This window comes from Elgaria multicarinata, chromosome 11 (genome assembly GCF_023053635.1).
Source record: "Elgaria multicarinata webbii isolate HBS135686 ecotype San Diego chromosome 11, rElgMul1.1.pri, whole genome shotgun sequence".
Classification (NCBI taxonomy): domain Eukaryota; kingdom Metazoa; phylum Chordata; class Lepidosauria; order Squamata; family Anguidae; genus Elgaria; species Elgaria multicarinata.
In genome coordinates, this window is record NC_086181.1 from 41035301 (window position 1) to 41057952 (window position 22652).

At 44.7% G+C, this 22652-nt stretch overlaps 1 protein-coding gene across 1 annotated transcript; it reads left to right on the plus strand.

Annotated features, from left to right (window-relative positions):
- The first annotated feature begins 1575 nt into the window (after positions 1 to 1575).
- LOC134405884 (vomeronasal type-2 receptor 26-like) lies at positions 1576 to 18966 on the plus strand. Its single transcript, XM_063137140.1, has 6 exons — positions 1576 to 1730; positions 3309 to 3600; positions 12393 to 13256; positions 14382 to 14609; positions 17813 to 17939; positions 18065 to 18966. Exons 1-6 carry the CDS (start codon positions 1576 to 1578, stop codon positions 18964 to 18966), a joined length of 2568 nt encoding a protein of 855 aa, XP_062993210.1.
- The last annotated feature ends 3686 nt before the right edge of the window (positions 18967 to 22652 follow it).

The following is a 22652-nucleotide window of genomic DNA, read 5'->3' on the forward strand; positions in this document are numbered from 1 at the left end:
CTTACAATCTAATAAAGTTGCAGTAAACAATAAGGAGGGAAAGAGAATGCAAACAGGCACAGGGAAGTGTAAACAGGCACCGGGTAGGGTGAAGCTAATAGTATAGCGTCAGAACAAACTCAATATTTAAAAGCTATAGGGAAAAGAAAAGTTTTTAGCTGAGTTTTAAAAGCTGTGATTGAGTTGGTAGTTCTCAAGTGTTTTGGAAGAGCGTTCCAGGCGTAAGGGGCAGCAGAAGAAAAAGGACGAAGCCGAGTAAGGGAAGTGGAGGTCCTTGGGCAGGCGAGAAGCATGGCATCAGAGGAGCGGAGAGCACGAGCGGGGGAATAGTGTGAGATGAGAGAGGAGAGATAGGCAGGAGCTAGACCGTGAAAAGCTTTGAAGGTCAACAGGAGAAGTTTATAGTGGATTCTGGAGTGAATTGGGAGCCAATGAAGAGATTTCAGTGGAGTGACATGGTCAGAGCGGCGGGCCAAGAAGAAAAATGAACCCCACATTAAAGCAACACTACATACGAGACTTCTCAGATCCAGCAACTTCCTTTCTGTACTGGCCAACGTCCAAACAAGTGCAACATCACAGAACAATGAACATTGACCGTGTTTCCATAAAATGGGTAATTCCACACAAATAGATTGAGGACATATTAAGACAAAATCACTGACCAGACCCAGCAAAGATGTAATTAGGGATCCTTGAAGGTGGAGTCGGAAGCATTCAAGGGGCAGCAGGAATAAGGTTGTCCAAACTAGCAAAATCAAGCTAGCACATTGCAAACATTGTGTTTGTCTCAGGCAAATCAGTGTGTGCATATTTTCATATCCTCTTACATTTATCTTAACAGAAACTCTACTCCCATTTCCATGGTAAAAATGGATTTGGTCAATGGCCTTGCTTCTTTCTCTCCCCCCCTCCAAGCAATCAATGTGATCCAAACTTTTCTTGTTGGTGTTCTGCTCTTTCTGAGAATCTCTAAATTATCTCGCACTTATTGCACCATGAGGAGAAAGAGAGACTTGTGTTGAGATATGAAAAAAGAACAAAACATGTTTGCTGGCAAAACAGCCATCCAGGACCCAAATACTGAAGAACTAATGATCTCCCCTTGGAGTTAAGCAGATCTCTATAATTTGCTCTGCCGGCCAAAGCTTGGAAGACACAGTAGAAAGCAAGCAATGAATAAGCAAGGCTGAAAGTTGTTATAAATACATCCCTGTGCTGTGGTCACCTGGGAGTAGGAGCAAGAGGCTGGCAGGGCTCTGTCCATTTCTTTCTGACATTTCCCCTCTTTTCATCTTAATACCTAGACCTGAAATCGGATTGCTTGCCATCTTACCTACTATTCAAGGCATGCTTTTGTGTCCCTGTTCATGCAGAAAGTAAGGCTCATGAACTTCTACTAAGGGACACCTTGGCAGAGCAAGGCACCATCGAATGTGTTTTTTTTTTAAAGCCATGCCATTCCGCTTTATTGGACACAACAGAGTCTGTCTACAGAGAAGATTTGCTAATAGGATGTTGTGGCTACTGGTGTTGCAGATCCTACTGCCCACCATGCTGTGCCCAGTAAATACCATGAAGTGTCCCTTGAATGATCCCCGCCCAGCTCCACATGAATGGTACCAGCCAGGTAGAATTCTCATCGGTGGGATTTCTTCTCAGTTCACTTATACTTCTAATGAAGTTTTGTTTGAGGAGCAACCTTCTCAGAAACTGGCTGGAATTCCAGAGTAAGGAATCATTTTTCACCTACTCACCTGCCATCACAAATAACTCTCTAGAGGAGTGACAGGCTGCTGTTATGGATTTTCGCCTTCGCTGAGTGTTATCAATCTATAGTTCCAATATTTAGGAAGCCTTTGGCTGCCAGTTAACCACCTGTAGCTGACCAATACTCTTCAAAGTATTCACAAAATATATTTAAGATGGATTTAATTTTGCTTTTGTATTAACAAGAATTAGTGAAAGATAAATTATTATTATTATTATTTAGAAATATACTTGTAACATCACATGATAATATAAATTACGTGTGTGTGTGTGTGTGTGTGTGTGTGTGTGTGTGTTAAATGGAGCTTTGCTACAGATTCTTAGGTCATAATCATTTAACAATAAATTAAATTCCTTAAACAACTCTTTTTTTTAGACTTGTGGTCCTAATAGCTTAAAAAGTAGAGATCTCATTCTAAGTACCAAGCTCACTATTCAATACTGAATAGGCTGTTTAGCTGACGGGTACACAGGGCTGGTGAACTTCTAATAAGTAACTCCTGTATTCTGAAATCAGCATGTATTTGTGCCTTTTTAATGTAGAAATTAGCTCATAACTAATATTATGTACTATCCCATGAGTTAAGGCTTACAGTCTTAATAACTCATTGTTTTTAAACATTCCTAAAAATACATATATAAAAGCCTTACATATAAACCTTTGAGCCTAGATGAGATCAATATGCTGTTCACCCTTCAAGAGATAGCCTTATACTTAAAAACTAGCAATGAAACTTAAGTCTTTGTTTTCTCCCGTAGACAACTGTATATCAATCATTTTCATGTGTATACTTTAAACAATATTTATGTTCAGTAGTTCCTGAGTTTTAAGTCATCTTTTTCTTTTAGTCATAGGTTATAAAAGTCCTTTTAAAAGCCATCATATTTTCACAAATCGTCATTCCTCAAAAACATAATGTGGAAAATCAGCAAAATCCAGAAAACTCTTGCAAAAAAAGAGGGTATTGATTGATTGATTTAGTGCATTTCTCTACCAACCAGTAGCAGAAGCTCTCTGGGCAGTTCACAAATGTTAGTGATATAGATTTAGGAACTTCTTTCTGGTCTTTGTCAAATTTCAGACTCAAAAGGTTTCTCAATCTAAAACTTACCGGAGAAATAACAAATGACCAGTAAATTCACAGCCTGGTAAATCATTTCCCCCAGTTTTTATAGCTGCCTTGTCAATCTTGCAAAAAATCTCAGAAATATTCTGGAACACGAGGTAGTATTCACTGTGGGACAAACAAAGAAGTGAGGTCAAGAAGAAAAATCATTTATTTTGTTTTCAAGTGATATAATGGTAGACAAGTAAAAATCCTATGCAGAACATGAATACAAGTTTTCTGATTCATCATAAATTATACTTAGGCTAAAGGGGAAACTTTTGATCAACACAGGACTATCTGTAAAAAATAATAATTGAGCAATCTTACAATCTAAATCAGTTAAGAGAGACACATGAATGGCATTGTAATTCAGCAGGTTCACACACTGAAGAAATTTCTTCTGATATAAATTTATCATTTTCATTGCAGTATGGTAACAAAATTCTACCAGCACATCTTGGCCTTGGCATTTGCTGTGAATGAGATCAATAGGGATCCTGAGATCTTGCCCAATATCACACTCGGATTCCACATCCATGACAGCTATTATGATGCACAGATGACGTATCATAACACTCTTCAGCTGCTCTTCAAATCACACCGATTTATGCCCAACTACAAATGTGACACCCGTAAAAACCTGATAGCCGTCATTGGAGGGCTTGGCTGTGATACCTCTTCCAATATGGAAGACATTTTAGGGTACTACAAAATACCACAGGTAAGGTATATTCATGGGGTATGAGGAAAATACTGCCTTGTTTTTATTAACCTTTATGTAAATGTTTTTTTGATTCAAAAGGAGGGAGAGATATGGCTGGCAGGCAAAAACAAAACAAAAATAATAATAATAATCCTGAAAGTTGCATCTTAATCCAATAGCTGAGAAAACTCTCAGTTGCATACGATTTTCAAAGTTTCCAATCTGGGGGCATCTCTTTGATGTATGCCCCTTTTGTAATGCCCACAAAAGCACAGGGAGATAGGAATATGCTTTCAAATAATTCCCAAATAGTAAAACATACCTTTATAAAGAAGGACTTTTGCATGTTTACCAGAAACTGGGCAAGCTTCAGGAGTATCAATGTTACCCCAAGAAATAATAAAGAAAAAGTTTTGAAGGTTGATGCATATGCATGTAGGCTCAGAACACATCGTCCAGTTCTTCTGAAGAGAACAACCATGACAGAATCAGCAGCAGTAACAACAACATGAACAACATTTAGCTGTTTGCCAATGGCATGAAGAAAGGTTTTGATTTCCATATTAAAATTTAGATTTAGGCCTTAGCTAGACCTACCTGTAAATCCGGGCTAGAGGAGGGGAGATCCCATGATGCAACTATCACAGATCTCACCCTTGTTCATATGCGAAGTGCGTTGAGCTCTGGAGGAGAGCTGTCATGCCCGCCATTTTTTTAAGTTTTAAAGGGCCAGCAGCGCAGGAGCACCACGCTAACCTCTGCTCTAGCAAGGCCTTTACTGTCTGCATAAAAGTCTGAGTTCCTGCAAATGTCATTCAGTTCTTCCAAAGTGAACAACCATGACCAAGGCCACAGCTGGGATCATCCAGGGTTTGCCCCTGCCTGAGCACTGGACCCCTGTGTGTCACCTAGATTAACAGGTTTGACCCCTGGACGATCCAGGGATAAACTCTAGCTATGGCCAGAATCAGCAACCACCACAACATTAAGAACTGAAAGGTTTTGATCTCCAAATTGTGGTAAGAGCCCTCAAATTGAGCTCTCTCTCTCTCTAGGATCGTGTCTAGCCGCCGGAACCAAATAACAAATAGACACGGGGTAAGATCAAAGCCTTGGCTTTATTTCCACAGTGAAAAGACTGCCTGCTTCAAATTCAGGAGCAGCAGCAGTTCTGAATGCTTCTCATCCAGGAGTTTTATACTGTGTGGCAAACAAGTTACATATTTGGTCATTCAGTGTCATGCTTGGGTATATTTCCACAAGAAACTCATAGACTAACATTGCAGCTACTGCTCTTAGCAGAAACCCATTGTGTAGTGTCTGTTGACTAAGCAAGCTGGGCCTTTCCAGATAATGCGCTTACCTCTTGACCCCAGCTGTGTATGTGGTCTCTTTGCTTAGGCTGCATGTTTGACAAAGCAAAGCTTACCTATAAGTTACTCCTCTCCTGACCAGGCGCCTAGGCTGCATATTTGCCTTACTGCTTGTATTCTGATAGAGAACAGCTAACTATTAACTATCATTGATATCAAAATAAAAATTTAGATTTAGAATCAAACTGGACTAAGGTGAACTATGATTTTCTTCTGAATTGCCAAACTGCAGCTTAGACTGAATCTTACAATCAGTGCACAGTTCTAAATTAAATGCATACAGAAATAAAGCAACCTTGATCTTGTGGACAAAACTCTTTAACTTCAGCATGGAGGGCTATCCAACTTTCCTTCAAACCATGCAATGAGACCATTTAAGGAGTCTAACAGCTTTTCTACATCAAGGGAAATCACGTAGTTTATCCGACACTGGTGTGATTCCAGTTTCTTTGGCGGGATTGATTGTTATGAATTAATTACATGGGAAAAGAGGGATGAGTGAAGGTCCTGCTGCTGTTTCCTAGGTACCTTTAAATGGGAGACACAGATTAATCAAGGAAGCACCTTCCTCCCTCCCTCCCTGGCAGGTGTGCAAAGAGGGGCAGTCTGGTTGTTGATTTCTCACAGCTCACAGGAAAACCAGGAGTACTTCTGAGTAGAAGTAAGGTTTTGCTGTAAGTTTACAACCTTTGTTACATTTAATTGGAAGTTAACCCCATTGAAAACAATGGGACTTACTTCTGAGTAGGCACATGGGGATCAGATGTGCCTCCCTTTGTTGCAGGGAAACTTTCTACACTATTTACCTTTTGTCAGAGAGCAATTCAAGCTTTCAATGCTGCAATTTCATGCTGTTTGTGGTTTATTCCAGCTTATCTGTGATATATTTTAAAATAGGGGTGTGCACGGACCCCCCGAACTGCTCTTCCAGATCTGCAAATTGCGGATTGGGTCCGCTCCGCTCCACTCCGCTCCACCTATGGTCCGCTCCGCTTCGCTGCGAAGCTCCGGATCTGGAGCGGAGCTCCGCTTTCCCCCCACCATAGGCTTGCATTGAAATCCAAAAATGTCTACAACTTTTTTTTCTGTTAAAGTTAGAAACCTCAAGTTTGGCACCATGACACCTCATGGACATATACACACGCATGCCAAGCCTCAAGCCAATCCAAGTGTCCCCTGATTTGGGGGGAATTTTTGAAAATCGGACACCCCATTTTCAGACAAGGACTGTTCTCTGAAATTTTGACAGATAAAAAAATTTGAAGTGGGCACTCTCACAGATGCCATCTAGATCCACATTCATGCCAAGTTTCAAGCAAATCCCATCATCCCCTGATTTTTGGCGGGGCTTTAAGCTCTAACGCACCCCAAATCAAGTCCCATGCTAGAACTATGTCAATTTTCACATTAGAAACCTCATGTTCAGCACCATGACACCTCATTTATGTATACACATGCATGCCAAGACTCAAGCAAATCCCATCATCCCCTGATTAAGGGGGAATATTTGAAAATCGGACACCCCATTTTTAAACATGGGAATTGCTCTGACATTTTGACAGATAATTTTTTTTGAAGTGGGCACCCTCACAGATGCCAACTAGATCCACATTCATGGCAAGTTTCAAGCAAATCCCATCATCACCTGATTTTTGGCGGGGCTTTAACCTTTTAACTCACCCCAAGTTAAGTCCCATGCTAGAACTATGTTAATTTTCACGTTAGAAACCTCACGTTCAGCACCATGACACCTCATGGACGTATACACGCGCTTGCCAAGCCTCAAGCCAATCTAAGCCTCCCCTGATTTTTGGGGAATTTTTGAAAACAGGACACCTGTAGACAGCTCATTGGGGCCATTTCAAAGGAAATCCCAACATGCCATGAACTGGGGAGTAGAGATAAACCTATGAATCTTCTTCCACACTTGAAAAATTATTATTATTATTATTATTATTATTATTATTATTATTATTATTATTATTATTTATATAGCACCATCAAAAAGTCTAAGTGAGTGTAGGAAGGACTTTTCCCCTGAGTCAAAGCAAGACACACACAAACCACCCCTACGAGGCGGGCAGGGGAGGAGGGAGGGTAGGCAGGCAGGCAGCAGGCATTTCTGGGGGCAAAAGGAAGTGCGGCAAGGATGTCTTGCTTCTTTCTAAGCCAGCAGTAACGCATTGCAAACCAACCCTGCCAGGCGGGCGCAAGGAGTGAGCAAAGGATGGCTTGTTTCTTTCTCAGCCAGCAGCCAGTAACGCATTGAGGTGGGCCGGGCGGGCACAGAGGAGGACAACTGGCAGCAAGCATGCCGGAGGCTGCTGGGCATGAACCACAAAGCCCATCATCTAGTACAACTCCCAGGGGGAGGAGGGAGGGAAGGCAGGCAGGCAGCAGGCATTTCTGGGGGCATAAGGAAGTGAGGCAAGGATGGCTGGTTTCTAAGCCAGCTGTTAGTCACGCATTGCAAATGCAAACCATCCCAGCGAGTCGGTCACAGAGGAGGAGGACAGGCTAGCAGAGAGGCAGGCAGAGACATGTCATAGATCTAGTATTGGGGAGGAGTCAGTCCCGGCAGATGCCCCACCACAGTAGCACCCTGGGTAGGGAAAGGCAGGCAGGCAGGCAGGCAGTCGGGCAGGCAGGCATGGGTTGGTGGGCCCAGAGGAGCTGGTACCTTGCACAAGTAAGCCATAGATCTCCAGGGGAGTCAGTCCCAGCAGATCCAGCTACCTCACAAGGACAGCTCCCAGGCAGGCAGGCATGGGCAGGCAGGCAGGCGGGCTGGCAGGCTGGCAGGCAGGCGGGCTGGCGGGCTGGCAGGCTGGCAGGCGGGCGGGTGGGCAGGCAGGCTGGCAGGCGGGCAAGCATGGGCCGGTGGGCACAAAGGAGCTGGTATCTTGCACAAATATGCCATAGATCTCTGAGGGAGTCAGTCCCAGCAGATCCAGCTACCTCACAAGGACGGCTCCCAGGAAGGCGGGCATGGGCAGGCAGGCAGGCGGGCTGGCGGGCTGGCGGGCTGGCAGGCAGGCGGGCTGGCGGGCTGGCAGGCGGGCGGGTGGGCAGGCAGGCTGGCAGGCGGGCCAGCATGGGCCGGTGGGCACAAAGGAGCTGGTACCTTGCACAAATATGCCATAGATCTCTGAGGGAGTCAGTCCCAGCAGATCCAGCTACCTCACAAGGACGGCTCCCAGGAAGGCGGGCATGGGCAGGTGGGCTGGCGGGCTGGCGGGCTGGCAGGCAGGCGGGCAGGCGGGCTGGCAGGCGGGCGGGTGGGCAGGCAGGCTGGCAGGCGGGCAAGCATGGGCCGGTGGGCACAAAGGAGCTGGTACCTTGCACAAGTATGCCATAGATCTCTGGGGGAGTCAGTCCCAGCAGATCCAGCTACCTCACAAGGACGGCTCCCAGGCAGGTGGGCATGGGCAGGCAGGCAGGCAGGCAAGCAGGTTGGCAGGCAGGCGGGTGGGCAGGCAGGCAGGCAGGCGGGCAAGCATGGGCCGGTGGGCACAAAGGAGCTGGTACCTTGCACAAGTATGCCATAGATCTCTGGGGGAGTCAGTCCCAGCAGATCCAGCTACCTCACTAGGACGGCTCCCAGGCAGATGGGCATGGGCAGGCAGGCAGGCAGGCAGGTGGGCTGGCTGGCAGGCAGGCGGGCAGGCATAGGCCAGTGGGCACAAAGGACCTGGTACCTTGCACAAGTATGCCATAGATCTCTGGGGGAGTCAGTCCCAGCAGATCCAGCTACCTCACAAGGACGGCTCCCAGGCAGGCGGGCATGGGCAGGCAGGTTATTGGTAGCTTACTGAAGCAGTTACTTAGATTGTGGCAGATGATGCAGGCAATCAACCACACTTTGGATTGGATCCATCTCTAGGTGTATAGGTGTTGGATGACCTGGAGAAATCAATCCTCAGCCAGCACCCTCCAAAGGGCAACCAGTGGACTGCTGGAGTTTTACGCCTGTTCTCGGTGGCTATGGCGGTTCTCTGCCCAACCATGGCATGCAGACAGACAGAGCCTGTGACCAATACTCCTGGACTGTGCTCTTCCTGGGAGGGAGCTCACTTCTCAGAAAACTTAAACTGTTCATACGCACTTAGTGGCTGTGCTAAAGTCAATGAGTGACATGAGTTGAAGTGAGAGCTCACTTCTCAGAAAACTTAAACTGTTCATACGCACTTAGTGGCTGTGCTACAGTCAATGAGTGACATGAGTTGAAGTGAGAGCTCACTTCTCAGAAAACTTAAACTGTTCATACGCACTACACCTGTGTAACAACGGGAGATCGGTCGACTGATGGAGCTTAGCTCCTTCAAAGAGAGGAAGTCAATGAGTTGAAGTGACAGGTTGCTTCTCAAAGCCATGATTTCAGACAGGAGCACCGTATGCGCAGCAAAGTGAACGTGCTGCCAAGTGTCTTCTTCTGAGAGGTGGAAGAACAATGAAAGAGCCAACAGAGGACTGCTTGGTTGCTGCTGAACCACTGGGCAAAGCCTAAGTAGTGGCTGTGGTGAAGTCAACAACTGCTATGAGTAGCAGTGTGAGGTAGCTTCTCAAAGCCAACACTAGCCCGTTTGATTTTCACAGTGAGAGAGGCTAGTGGTGGTGGTGCCAGGCATTGCCTTGCCCCCTGCTTGCACCTCACCCAAACACAGATGAGCGTGTAGTCAATCATGGAGACTTTTGGAACTGGGTAGAAAACTATCCGCATGAGTTTACTAAGCTGTACCAGACGCCACAGAAATGAAATGAAATCGAGTGGTGCTTTGCCCTCACACATTCACACACACACACACACACACACAGTGACAAACTCTGCCTACAAGCTTTTGCAGAGGCTCATGATGCCCACCAGGCATGAAGTATTCTCCTTTAGGGGAAGATTCAGCCTGGCAGTGCCTGCTACGTCCTCTACTGTGGTAGTAAGGAAGAGATAGCCTGAATTTGACTTAGTGAACTGAATTGTGTAAGTACTACAGCCTGCCTGCCTGTATGTAAGACGAAGAAGGCATGACCTTACTGAGAGAGACGAATAGAATGATTCAGAGTTGATTTTGTGAACTGAAATGCAGCCACTAAATAATGAAATGCTAAGGATAATAATAATAATAATAATAATAATAATAATAATAATAATAATAATAATAACAACAACAAAAACTTTTTAAAATAAAAAGCCTGCCTGCCTGTCTGTATGTAAGACGAAGAAGGCATGACCTTACTGAGAGAGACGCACTCTGTTGCTCCACCATACGCTCCAGCATGAGGTAGGTGGAGTTCCAGCGTGTCACCACGTCTTGCACTAGCCTGTGCTGCGGGAGATTCAACTCCTCCTGCTTCTCCCGCAGCAATAACCTGCCCTTGACGCTGTGATGGAAATGCCCTGCCACCTTTCTGCAGCTCTCCAGGAGGTTACGGATACCAGCCAGGGGACCGAGGTTGGCCTTGCTGCCCGTCCCAAGGCCATCCCTCACCACCAGGGAGGTGGTGCTTAGAGTGACTTTGCAGTGGCAACAGACAGCGAAGCGGGGATCCACTTCCACCTCATAGTGGTCCCACACTATGCTTGTCTTTCGCTTCCGTGGTGACACCAATTGCCCGCCTGAGCTCTCTGGTGTCGCCACAGAAACAGGGGTTAAAGCAGAAGAGGGGTGGGATGAGACTAGGGAGAGAGCCTCGGCCTGCTGCTGCTCCTCCTCAGCACCCACATCCTGGAGGACCGCCTCCTCCTCCTCCTGCCCCTCCACTGTGCTGAGGACCTCGTCTATGAGGTCTGGAGACAGGTCCATCAGCGGGCTTGTGGCCTCAAACAATAATGAAGGAGTTGGGGATACTCCTCCTCCTCCTCTAATGGCACTGCTGCCACTTTTCCCATTCCCACCCTCAAAAAGAGAACGCCAGGCACAAGTTGCAGAAGAGAGTGCCTCTGCTTGCTGCTTGTCCTGCTTCTGTTGGCAGCCAGCCAAGGACTTGCACGTTTGATTTTCACAGCAGGAGAGGCATCCTGCTTACTGGTGCCAGCCTGAGCCTTCCCTTGACCACCACTGCTTTCAGCACGCCCAGCCACAGATGTGCGCCTGCTCCCTCTTCTCATGATGTTAATAATATAATACTAATAGTAATATTAAAAATAATATGTATAATAATATAATACTAATACTAATAATAATAATAATATGTATCAAAATATAATACTAATGCTAATACTAATATGTATTTAGGGAAATGGGACAAGTGTGTATGCTTTGCCCAAACTGGATTTGAAATGCTCAAACTGTATTGGCTGTTTTTCACTTCACAAGCAGTACACACAGCACACTCACACAATAACACAGTCACACACACAGTCCAAGTAACACACACACACGAAAACACACAGAGAGAAGAAATAGAGAATATTTTTTTTGGAATTTTTTTGTATTTTTTTATATAGAAGAAAGAAGGAAGATCTTCTGAACACAGTCAGGCTTTAAGAGGGGAAAGGGGGGGGAACCAAACAAACAAACACTCCAAAATTTAAAAATAAAGTTTATATTAAATCAAAGTAAGGGAAAAACACAGAGCAAACTAAGCAAACAGTCAGAAACAAGCAAACAAAGTAACAAACACACACACAAGCCAAGCTAAATCCTAATCTATCTCCTCCAACAAACACAGCAGCAGCACCTATAAACTAACTCCTCTCTCCACGAACGCCAACCCACAAAGAGACTCAAAGGAGAAACGTCTCAGGGTGGCTCTGCCTTAGTCCTCCCTCCAACGCTGGGATTGGAGGATGCTTCATCAATTCTCATCAGGATTGGGAGCTGAATGTGCCTGTCATCGCTAAAAAAATCCAACCCCCCCCCAAAAAAACCTCACTGCTTTACCCTTTCCAGGTTTTTTTACCTGATTTTTTAAAAAATTATAGCAAGCGAACCACACCACGCAGAGAGCTGAGAGTAGGCTCAAAATGGCCCCCAGCCACGACTCTCTAAGCACAAGAAGTTTCAGAAAGATAGCTTAAAAAACAACACAGTTGTCCCCTATTCTTTTCCGCAATGCAATCCTATGGGCGAAATGATCCAAAATGGCGGGCGGATCGCTCCGCGAAAAGAGAAGCGCTTCGCCTATGGCCGCTTCTCTTCGCCTTGCTTCTAAGGGTCCGCGGTCCGCTTCTACTCCGCCTCTGGGCAAGGCGGAGCAGGCCAATTCGCTTCTGATTCTCCGATTCTAATCGGAGCGGAGCACATCCCTATTTTAAAATGTAATAAGTCAGGGTGTGTGGGGGGAAATAATGGAAGACCTCCTGTTTGATTATAGCATCATTAAATTGACCCAGAAACTTCAGTGAGTAACCACAAATGACCATGCTATAATAGATGTTTTAGAGAACACCTTAGCTGCACAAACATTGAAACGTAGCCTTAAAATATGTTTTCGAATTAGCTCCTATATGGCACAATTCCAACAGTGGAAAGAGACACACTACAGAAAAAATCCTCTTACTGCATGGTCCCAAAAGAAGACAGTCAGTACAACGGGATTATTCTCTTACTTCAGCATTTTGGATGGACATGGGTTGGGATCTTTGTTGTTGTCAATGAGAGTGGAGAACGTTTCTTGCAGGCCATGGAGCACTTGTTTTCTCAGAATGGGATCTGTTCAGCCTTCACCCAAAGAATCCCACAACTAATCCGTATAGACAACTTGGGTGAAATTACTGACACATTCTCAGAAATATATTTGATTGTCACGTACACTGAATCCAATGCATTTATCATCTATGGAGAATCACAGACAATTGCATGGCTGAGAGTTGCTAAGTTTATAATAGATTCTGGTAATGAGGCAAATACATCACTTGGAAAGATGTGGATTGTGACCACCCAGAGTGATTTCGTATTAAAAGGCTTTCAGAGAGGCTGGGGTCTTCAGTTGTTTCAAGGTGCCATTTCCTTTACAATTCATTCAAAGGATTGTCCGGGATTCCGAGAATTTATTCAGAACATCAAACCTCACTGGACACAAGGAAACAGCTTCCTCAAGGACTTCTGGGAGCAAGCATTTGACTGTTTTTTTCCAAGACCTGGGATGCCTGTCATGGTAAATGAAAGATGTACTGGAGAAGAGAAACTGGAGAGTCTTCCCACACCTCAGTTTGAACTGGGCATGACCGGCCACAGCTACAGTATCTATAATGCTGTCTATGCGGTGTCTCATGCTTTAAATGCCATGATATCAAGTAGAACCAACCGTAGAGTAATGTTTGGAGGTAAAATGGCTGCTCTTCAAGGCCTGCAGCCTTGGCAGGTAATATCTCTGCAACAAAACCTTATTTCAATGAACAGATTAGTTCATGGTTAGATTATAGCCAGTATTCACCTTGATGAATAAATTACGAGATGGATTGATGCATCATACTCATTCACAACGTTCTGTGAGATTACATTTCTTCTCATAACAGCATCCTAAAAATGAGATAAACCTCAATGTTCATACTTTGGGCCTTGCTAGACCTACCTTTAAATCTGGGCAGGGGGAGGGGCCAGAACGTGCTAGAAGTAGTGTGGGCTGTCGCTTCTGTCACATGCGATGGGGTAAAGGAACATGCGACGGGGTAAAGGAAAGCCTCGCCGTGTCAGCCATTTTTTTTCTATCTAAAGGGCCATGTGTGCAGGAGCACACCAACGATAAAGGTAGGCTTCTTCTTCTTTTTTTTTTTTTTAAAAAAGGGTTCCCTGCTCCCCGTGCCCCCAATTCCCCCCGATGTCCGATCCCCCCTGCTCGCCCACCCGCGATGTCCTATGCCCCCCGCCAAGTCCGATGCCCCCCCGCCCACCATGTAAGATCCCCCCAAAGTCCCCTGGGCTGCGATTCCCCCCAATCTCCCCTGGCCTCCGTTACCTGCCCCCAACCTCCCCATGGCCTCCGTTTCCACCCCCCCATGTCCTGTAGGCCACAATTCTGCCCCCCATGTCCCCACCGTAGCCCTGATGGCTGCAGTGCTCCTGTGGAGCGCTGCAGCCTGTCCACCGCTTTTCCTGGCTACTCAGGAGTAAATGTGGTAGCCGGAAAAAGCGGCAGACCTGGCTACATGCCAGTGGTCTCACTCGCAGACCAAGACCAAAGGAAAAAACAGGAGAGAGGCTCTGCTGGTTACCCTGGGCCCAGGGAAGGTTCACCTCTGCCTGAACCTGGGACACCCTGTGCATCATCTGGACACACAAGGATGAGCCTGGGGCTCACACCGGGCAAAAGCTGTGTCTAGCAAGACCTTCAGTCTTTCTTATATGAAATTGTTTTTTGAATGGGTCTACTCTAAATAGGACTAGCCTTGTATTAATCCCATTAACATTATCATTAAGGGAAGATGATTTCTTGAATATATCTTGTCCTCTCTTTCAACTCCATTTCCCCCTTTGCCCTTCTAATTAGCTCCATCCATTTCTTCATGACATTTCATTTAATAACTCAGCTGGAGAAGCAGTGTCCTTCAACGATAACAGGGAAGTAGAAGGTGGATTTGACATCATTAACTTGGTCACTTTCCCCAATAACTCCTTCAAGAGAGTGAAAGTGGGAAGGATAGATCCCAATGCTGCAGAAGGAAAAGAATTCATGATTGATGGGGATATGATTGTATGGCCCAGTGGATTCAACCAGGTATGTCTTGTGGACTACTCTTTGTAGGCTGTGTACTCTGCAAAATGCTAACCAGGTTATCTATCTATCTATCTATCTATCTATCTATCTATCTATCTATCTATCTATCTATTTATCTATGGGCTTATCCACACCAAGCTGGATATTGCAGTATGAAAGTGGTATATCAAAGGCAGGAGCCACACCAAACAGGATATACCATTATGAAAGCAGTATATGGTATGTATCAGGGGCTGAAGAAGTTGTCAGTGCACTTCAATACAGGTATAAAGCAGTAGTATGGTTCCTGCTTTTTATATACAGCTTCCATGCCGCTTTAATAGTGGAATTTCCAGATTGGTGTAAATGATAAGGGTGTGATCCGCTTTGCTTAGAATCCGAGAAGCAACAGCGAACCGGAGTGTTCCGCCTCTGCCTGAGGCAGAGGAGAAGCGAATCGGGGGGGGAGGAGCTGGAGAAGCATGGCGAAGAGAAGCAACAATAAGCGGATCACTTCTCTTTTCGTGGAGCGCTCCGCCCGCCATTTTGGATTTTTTCGCCTATAGGATTGCATTGTGGAAAAGATTAGTGGATAACTTTTTTGTGTTTCAAGCTACCTATTTGAAACTTGCTGTGCTTAGAGAGTCATGGGTGGGGGACATTTTGAGCCTATTTTCAGCACTTTGCGTGTTGCGGTTTGCTTGCTATTATTTTTTTTAAAATAGGGTAAAAAAAGCGGGAGAGGTACCTTTTTGAAGTGCTGAGAGGCAGATTAAACTCCCAGTCATGATCAGCTAATGAAGCATCCTCCAATCCCAAAGTTGAATGGGGGTGGATAAGCAAAACGGGATACTTAGTAACTTGGGATAATGGGAAACTTTTCTTTCTTAGTCTCTCGGAACGTACTTCTCCCAGTGTTTTTTTTAAACAGTACCCCCACCAAATGCACAAACACAACCTGAAATCATATACTAAGCAAATAAATAACAGATAGGAAACACAGCACTGCTACCCACCCTAACTTTGGTGAACAACTGAATAGATGTGGTGCAAGGGGATGAGTTCCCCTAGGGCATGTCGGCATGCCCAGTGCACACACTCCTGTCCTTGGAGGGTTATCAGAGCCCTCCAAAGAGTAACCAGTGGAGAAGCTATGCCTGTCATGAGTTGAAGTGTCAGGTAGCTTCTTATAGACTGGTACTTACTTAGGGCAAGTCAAATTGGCATAATTCCCCCTCCACCTGGGCATGTCCACTTTCCTCTTACTGGTAAAAGACAGACATAGACTTTTTTTAAAAAAAATCTTCTTGTTATTGTTTATTCAGCAACACTGTTGCTTTTAATTCCACCACTCCTTTATTTATTTATTTATTATTATTATTATTATTATTATTATTATTATTATTATTATTTATTTATTTATTTATACATTATATATTTATACACCCCATAGCCCAAGCTCTCCTGGCTTTTCCTCTTCAGTGAAGTCAGGCAGGCTTTCATTGTGGTTCAACTCCTTGTTGTTGTTGTTGTTGTTATGGCTATTAATATTAATTAGTACTGCTATTATTAATGTTATTATTTTGTTGTTGTTTAATAATGGCTGTGATCACAATGCAGTCAATCAACTCTGAAGCAAGGATCACAAAACTTTACTCTTATCCTCCTAGCCTCCTAGTTATGGGATGCAAAAGAAAATGCATCTCTCTGTGCTGCTCCCACCTCACAGGGATGGTTTGCATTACTGGATTTGAAACAATCCTTGGCTCACTTTGTTGTGCCCCCAGAAATGTCTGCTCCATGCCTGCCTTCCCGCCTCTGCCTGGGTGCTGTTGTGGTACGGCATCTGTTAGGACTGACTTCCCCATAAATCTATGGCATCTCTGCCTGCCTTTCTGCTCACCTGGTGCCTGGGAGCTGTACTACATGATGGGCTTTGTGGTTCAACCCCACAAGCCTCTGGCATGCTTGCTCCCAGTGCTGCTTGTCTTCCTCTGTGTCTGCCTCGCAGGGATGGTTTGCATGTGTCTTGCTTTGACTCAGGGGATAAGTCCTTCCTGCGCTCAGTTAGACTTTTTGAAGTTCCAAATAAATTTTTCAAGTGTGGAAGAAGATTCATATTTAGGTTTATCTACTCCCCAATTCATGGCATGTTGGGATTTCCTTTGAAATCGCCATGAATAAAGCCCATTGAGCTGTCTGCAGCTTTAAAAATCCCTGAGATACTGGGGTGTCAGATTTTCAAAAATCCCCCAATAATCAGGGGAGGCTTGGATTTGCTTGAGGCTTGGCATGCTTGTGTATACATGAATCAGGTGTCATGGTGCCTAATTTGACATTTCCAACATGAAAATTGATGGAGTTCTAGCATGGGACTTGAATTGGGGTGAGTAAAAAGGGAAAAACCTCGCCAAAAATCAGGGGGTGATGGAATTTGCTTGAAACTTGCCATGAATGTGGATCTAGATGGCATCTGTGAGGGTGCTCACTTCAAAGTTTTTATCTGTCAAAATGTCAGAGTAAATCTCATTTCTGAAAATGGGGTGTCCGATTTTCAAAAATCCCCCCAAAATCAGGGGATGCTTGGATTTGCTTGAAGCTTGGCATGCATGTGTATACATTGCTAAGCTATCATGGTGCCAAGTTTGAGGTTTCTAATGTTAACAGAAAAAAGTTGTAGGCGCTTTTGGATTTCAATGCAAGTCTATGGGGTGGAAAAGCGGAGTTCCGATCCGGATCCAGAGCTCCGCAGCGAAGCGGAGCTGACCATAGGCGGATCAGAGCAGAGTGGAGCGGTCCCCATCTGAAAGTTGCAAATCTGGAAGAGACGCGGATTGGGGGTTCCGTGCACACCCCTAGTAAATGAGCCCTAGCTATCATTTATCTATCTCCTGTTCTGCCTAACCAGGCATTGAGATGGGTCATCAAGCTCTAGAAGAGATTCAGTTCTACCTACTACATTCAAAAACTGAAAAGTCATATTGAAGGACCAGATATTTTCCATGTATTCCTTAAAGATATTAAGTTAAATTAGCCCACCCAATAAAAGGTGTTCTCTTGGCTGTGAGTAGGAATGTAGGTGATCAACACATTTTGGTTACCACATGCCTCTTGTTGGATATCTCTGTTTCTGTGGGAAATGATACCTACGCTGAAGTCCTTAACTGAACAATGAACAAGTATGGCTATCACCCATTCTAAACCTATTCCATTTGTTTGGATAGGTCCTTCCAATTTCTCTGTGTAATGAATACTGCTTCACTGGTCATCAGAAGAAAAACAAGGAAGGAGAAAAGTTTTGCTGCTATGATTGTGCTCCATGTGCTGAAGGGAAGATTTCAAATGAAACTGGTAGGTAATCTACTGTAATTTTGCCATCAATGGGTTGGAATGAAAAATAGTATTTTGAAGCCTCTCCATACAGGTCATGTTTATAGATGAACTGACATTGAAGTGGGATCTTTGCTCTTTTTCAGATATGAACAACTGTTTCCCATGTCCAGAAGATCAGTATCCGAATATAAATAGAAATGGATGTATCCCCAAAACTATACATTTTCTGTCTCCTGAAGAACCTTTAGGGGTCTGCTTAATCTCAGTTGCTCTTTCATTTTCACTGATCACAGCCTTGGTGCTCGGCATTTTTCTAAAGCACAACGATACTCCCATAGTGAAAGCCAACAACCAGAACCTCACCTATGCTCTTCTCATCTCTCTCCTGCTCAGCTTCTTCTCCTCTTTACTCTTCCTGGGCAAGCCTGGAGAATTGACCTGCCTTCTCCGACAACCAACATTTGGCTTCATTTTCTCAGTGGCTGTTTCTTGTGTTTTGGCAAAAACTACTATAGTTTTTCTTGCATTCAGAGCCACAAAACCTGGATCTAGAGTGAAGAACTGGGTAGGGAAAACACTGGCTCATTCCATTGTCCTCTCATGCTCCCTTATTCAAGCAAGCCTTTGCACGGTGTGGTTGGCAACCTCTCCCCCATTCCCTGATTTAGACATGCACACAGAAACTAAAGAAATCATTGTGCAATGCAATGAAGGGTCAATCATTATGTTCTACTTTGTCCTGGGCTACATGGGCCTCTTGGCCTTTTCCAGCTTCACTGTGGCCTTCCTAGCCCGTAATTTGCCTGATAGTTTTAATGAAGCCAAGTTTATTACATTCAGCATGGTGGTCTTTTGCAGTGTGTGGGTCTCCTTTGTTCCTACCTATTTAAGCACAAGAGGGAAACACATGGTGGCTGTGGAGATCTTCTCCATCTTGTCCTCTGCTGCTGGATTACTGGCTTGTATCTTTTCCCCAAAATGCTACATCATTATGCTGAGGCCAGAGCTGAACAGCAGGGAACAACTGATAAGGAGAAAGGATTAAATATTTCCCTGATCTTTCTTCTATTCTATTGTACGTTCAATATGGGTAATGGTTTTAAGAGAAAAGTGGTTAATGTAACATTAATGATAAACATGTACAGAAAGTTAGCCACATGTTTCTCTATAGATTGAGTCTTGCTGTTGTAACCCTCTCATCCCCCTTGATTACGGCAAGTCAGTGTTCAGTATCTGGGAGTAGGGAGGTTCTACATCAGGTGGAATCTGCAAACTTGTAATTTCCCCCCCCACTAATTTTCCAAGGTTTTGTTCAAATTTTGTAATAGAAAAATAAATGACTATTTTTTAAAAAACAAAAAGCTATAATTCTACCTTTGTCCCAGAGGCTAAAGGTTGAAAATAGACATGGTGGGTGATTGCACATATTTTGTGGGGTTTGTATATTTTTGGAAGTGCAAATTTGGACAAGTGAAAATGCACACAAATTCATTAACTAACAAAATACACCTGATACCATCAATGCGGAGACAGAAGAATGAAAGATGCCCATCCAGAGGTTCATCTGTATCCAGCCTGGACAATGTGTTCCAATGGTTTGAGCTGTAGGCTAATGTTTCCGGAGGGACATGAGTTACCCATCAATATGCTTGTTAAAGAGTACAAATCGTTCAGAAACATAGAATGGCACAATGCAACATATTGGTAATTAGGGCTGTGTACGGACCCCCCAAACTGCTTCATGGCCTGATCCAGAACTTCCGGATCGGGGCCGAACCATTTCAGGTCAGTCCGCTCATCCCCCGCTCCACGGAGCGAGATCCGGGTCCGTTGCCGGCACCTTATGGATGCTGGTGCCAGTGCCAGGTAAGCCAAAAAACCCACCCCCTTTCCTTCCTCCATCGTGGTCAGTCGCAGACTTCAATTGAGGCCCTGGTTGAAGCCAAAGGAGAAGGCTGTGGAGAAGACTCCCCTCCCCTCTGCCCCCTTAACTTGGTCTGCCACCACTGCACAGACTGTTGTGGTGCAGCCAGGTAAGTGAAACTCCCCCCCCCACCACTTACCTGCCTCCATCGCGGGCTTCAATTTAGGTCCTGGTTGAAGCCGGAAGAGAAGACATCTTCTGGCTTGAAGCTAGGCCCTTAATTGAAGCCTGCAACAGACTGCGATGGAGGCAGATAAGCCCCCCTCCCCCATGCCCCCTTACCTGGCTCCGCCACTGTCGCCGCTGGATGGACGGCGGCAGAGCCAGGTAAGCCTAACTCCCCCATCCCCTTACCTGTGTCTCTCGTGGTCCATTGTGGGCTTCAATTGAGGCCCCAATTTCAAGCCGGAAGAGAAGGCCACAGCCTCTTCTGGCTAAAAGCCAGGGCCTCAAATGAAGCCTGCGATGAACACAGGTAAGTTCATCGCAGGCCCTGCCCCCTTACCTCGCTCCATTGCCAGGTGAGTCCCCCTCCCCCATTTACCTCCATCCAGAGCTCCGGATCATGCGAACTGCTTTGCCTTGATCTGCAGCCCCCCCCCCGACCCAATTCGTCTCCACCTTTGTTGGAGGCAAATCAGGCCACTCTTCTATCACTTCTCTGAACCAAAGTGAAGTGGAGCACAGCCCTATTGGTAATGTTGTCTTAATTATGATATCCAGGAGAAACTCTGAGATCTTCAAAGTCATGCATTCATGACACAATGACTTCTTCTTTACATTATTGTGAGTTCATTACTTTAAATGTGTTGTATGTGGGGCTACCTTTGGGAATTGTTCAGAAACATCTGCTGGTCCAGAATGCTGTTTGACCCAGGTTATTTACAAGGAACACTTGACTCCCTTATTACAACAGATTCACTTGCTTCTGGTCTTTTCCTAGTATAATTCAAAGTAGTGGTTTTGACCTACAAAGCCCTAATGCTGCTCGGGACCAAATTATAAGAATGTCCATATTCTCCCATATAAACATGCCCTGGTTTTAAGTTCTTGGGGAGCGCCTTTCTTTCAAGACTGCGGTCTTCACAGGCATGTTTTTTTAGCAACGCAAAGAGGAAATTCTCAGCGGTTGCCTCCCTGTCGAGGGATGCTATATTCTCTGAAGTATTTCTGCTGGCAGACATGGCGTTTCTGCTCAGGTAGGCCTTTAGCATGTAAGTAGGTCTGTTTAGTTTTGTGCAGTTTTTACTTTTTTACAAATTTTGCTTGAATGAATTTATTTTTATTATTACATTTATCAAGTGTCATTTGTGTTTGTAAGCCAGGTTGAGTGTCATTGTTCTTCACAGAAAGGTGGGTTAAATAAATTGTCAGCTTCATTGTGGCCTTTTATGCCCATATTTTATGCCCAGAGGGAAGCATTTATCACCCACTGAAGCCACCCATTCAAAACCCCTCTGCTTGCTTTTATAAGCCAAGAGGGACAGGGATCGAGAGGGCAAGTGGCTGGTCACATTGCTGCAAGCACTTTGTCTACATCATCAGGCCACAATTTCGTGGGAAGTGATCCCACGAAATCTGGCAGATGGTGGCATCAGACACCTCAACTGGAGCTGCACTAACAAAAACGTCAAGCTTGCTGACGAGAGAAGTGATTTTGTCTTCAAAGTGTGATGCAAAAAGGTCATAGTGGGTCCTTGATGGAGCCATTACCACTTATTTATCAATTATTTATTTAAAATATTAATATACTGACTTCCATTAAATGAAAAAATAAATGAAAAATTAAATAAAATACGTGATACTTCAATGCTGTAATTGCATTTAATTGTAACTTCTTGTGAACTCTTGTGGGATATATTTGTGTGAAGAGTGTAATACAAATACCTTAAATACCTTTAAAACCTTAAAAATACCTTAAATACCTTTAAAAAAATAAAGAACAAATATTAAACCCACAGCTACTATCAGATGAAGTTACACTCATCAATGAAAAAAGGCAGAGAGGGGATAGCAGACATATCGAGTTATGGGTAAAGAGGACAATTAAAGGGATTGAGCTAACCTGAAACTCAGGACAAAAAATATCCTAAAACAGCAATGACTCGGATCAGTTGATGCAATAACCAACAGTCGGTTAAATAAGGACTATTGGGTTAAATAGTCAATGGTGGGTTATTGTCTCATCTGTCAAGAGGTTTGTTTTTTTCATACCACAGTTGGTTATTTGGCCCAAAGAGGCAATGCAAATAACCAACACTGGGCAGAAGTAACTATTTGAATGAACGTTGGTTAGTGTGTCATGTGGCAGACACTGTTGACTATTTTAGAAGTCACCATTGGCCATTTTCAGTAGGGCTGTGCCCAGCCTGGTCCAAATCCCTGAAACCGAGGTGAGGCGGGCTAATTCAGCCCACCTCACCTTGGTTCTGAATCAGTTCCTGGTTGGTCCCAGGTAGGGGTGTGATCCGCTCCGATTAGGAGCATAGAAGCAGTAGCGGATTGGCCTGCTCCGCCTTACCCAGAGGCGGAGTAGGAGCGGACCGCGGACCCCCTAGAATCAAGGCAAAGAGAAGCGGCCATTTTTCGGAGCTCCTAGTTCAGGCGGAGCGCTCCGGTCGCCATCTTGAAAACATTTCACCATAGGATTGCATTGCGGCAAATAATCGCGCATAACTACGTTCTTTTTGAAGCTATCGTTCTAGAAATTCTTGTGCACAGAGAGTCGTGGATGGGGGTCATTTTGAGACCACTCTCACCTCTCTGCGTTGTCTGGGTCGCGTGCTATATTTTTGTGAAAATCGGGT

Excerpts from the sequence above, each read along its gene's own strand:
- LOC134405884 (XM_063137140.1), top strand. The coding sequence starts at position 1,576 with ATGAAGTGTCCCTTGAATGATCCCCGCCCAGCTCCACATGAATGGTAC. Across the intron at positions 13,257-14,381 it reads AAGGCCTGCAGCCTTGGCAG|CTCCATCCATTTCTTCATGA; the intron begins GTAATATCTCTG and ends CCTTCTAATTAG. Across the intron at positions 17,940-18,064 it reads GAAGATTTCAAATGAAACTG|ATATGAACAACTGTTTCCCA; the intron begins GTAGGTAATCTA and ends GCTCTTTTTCAG.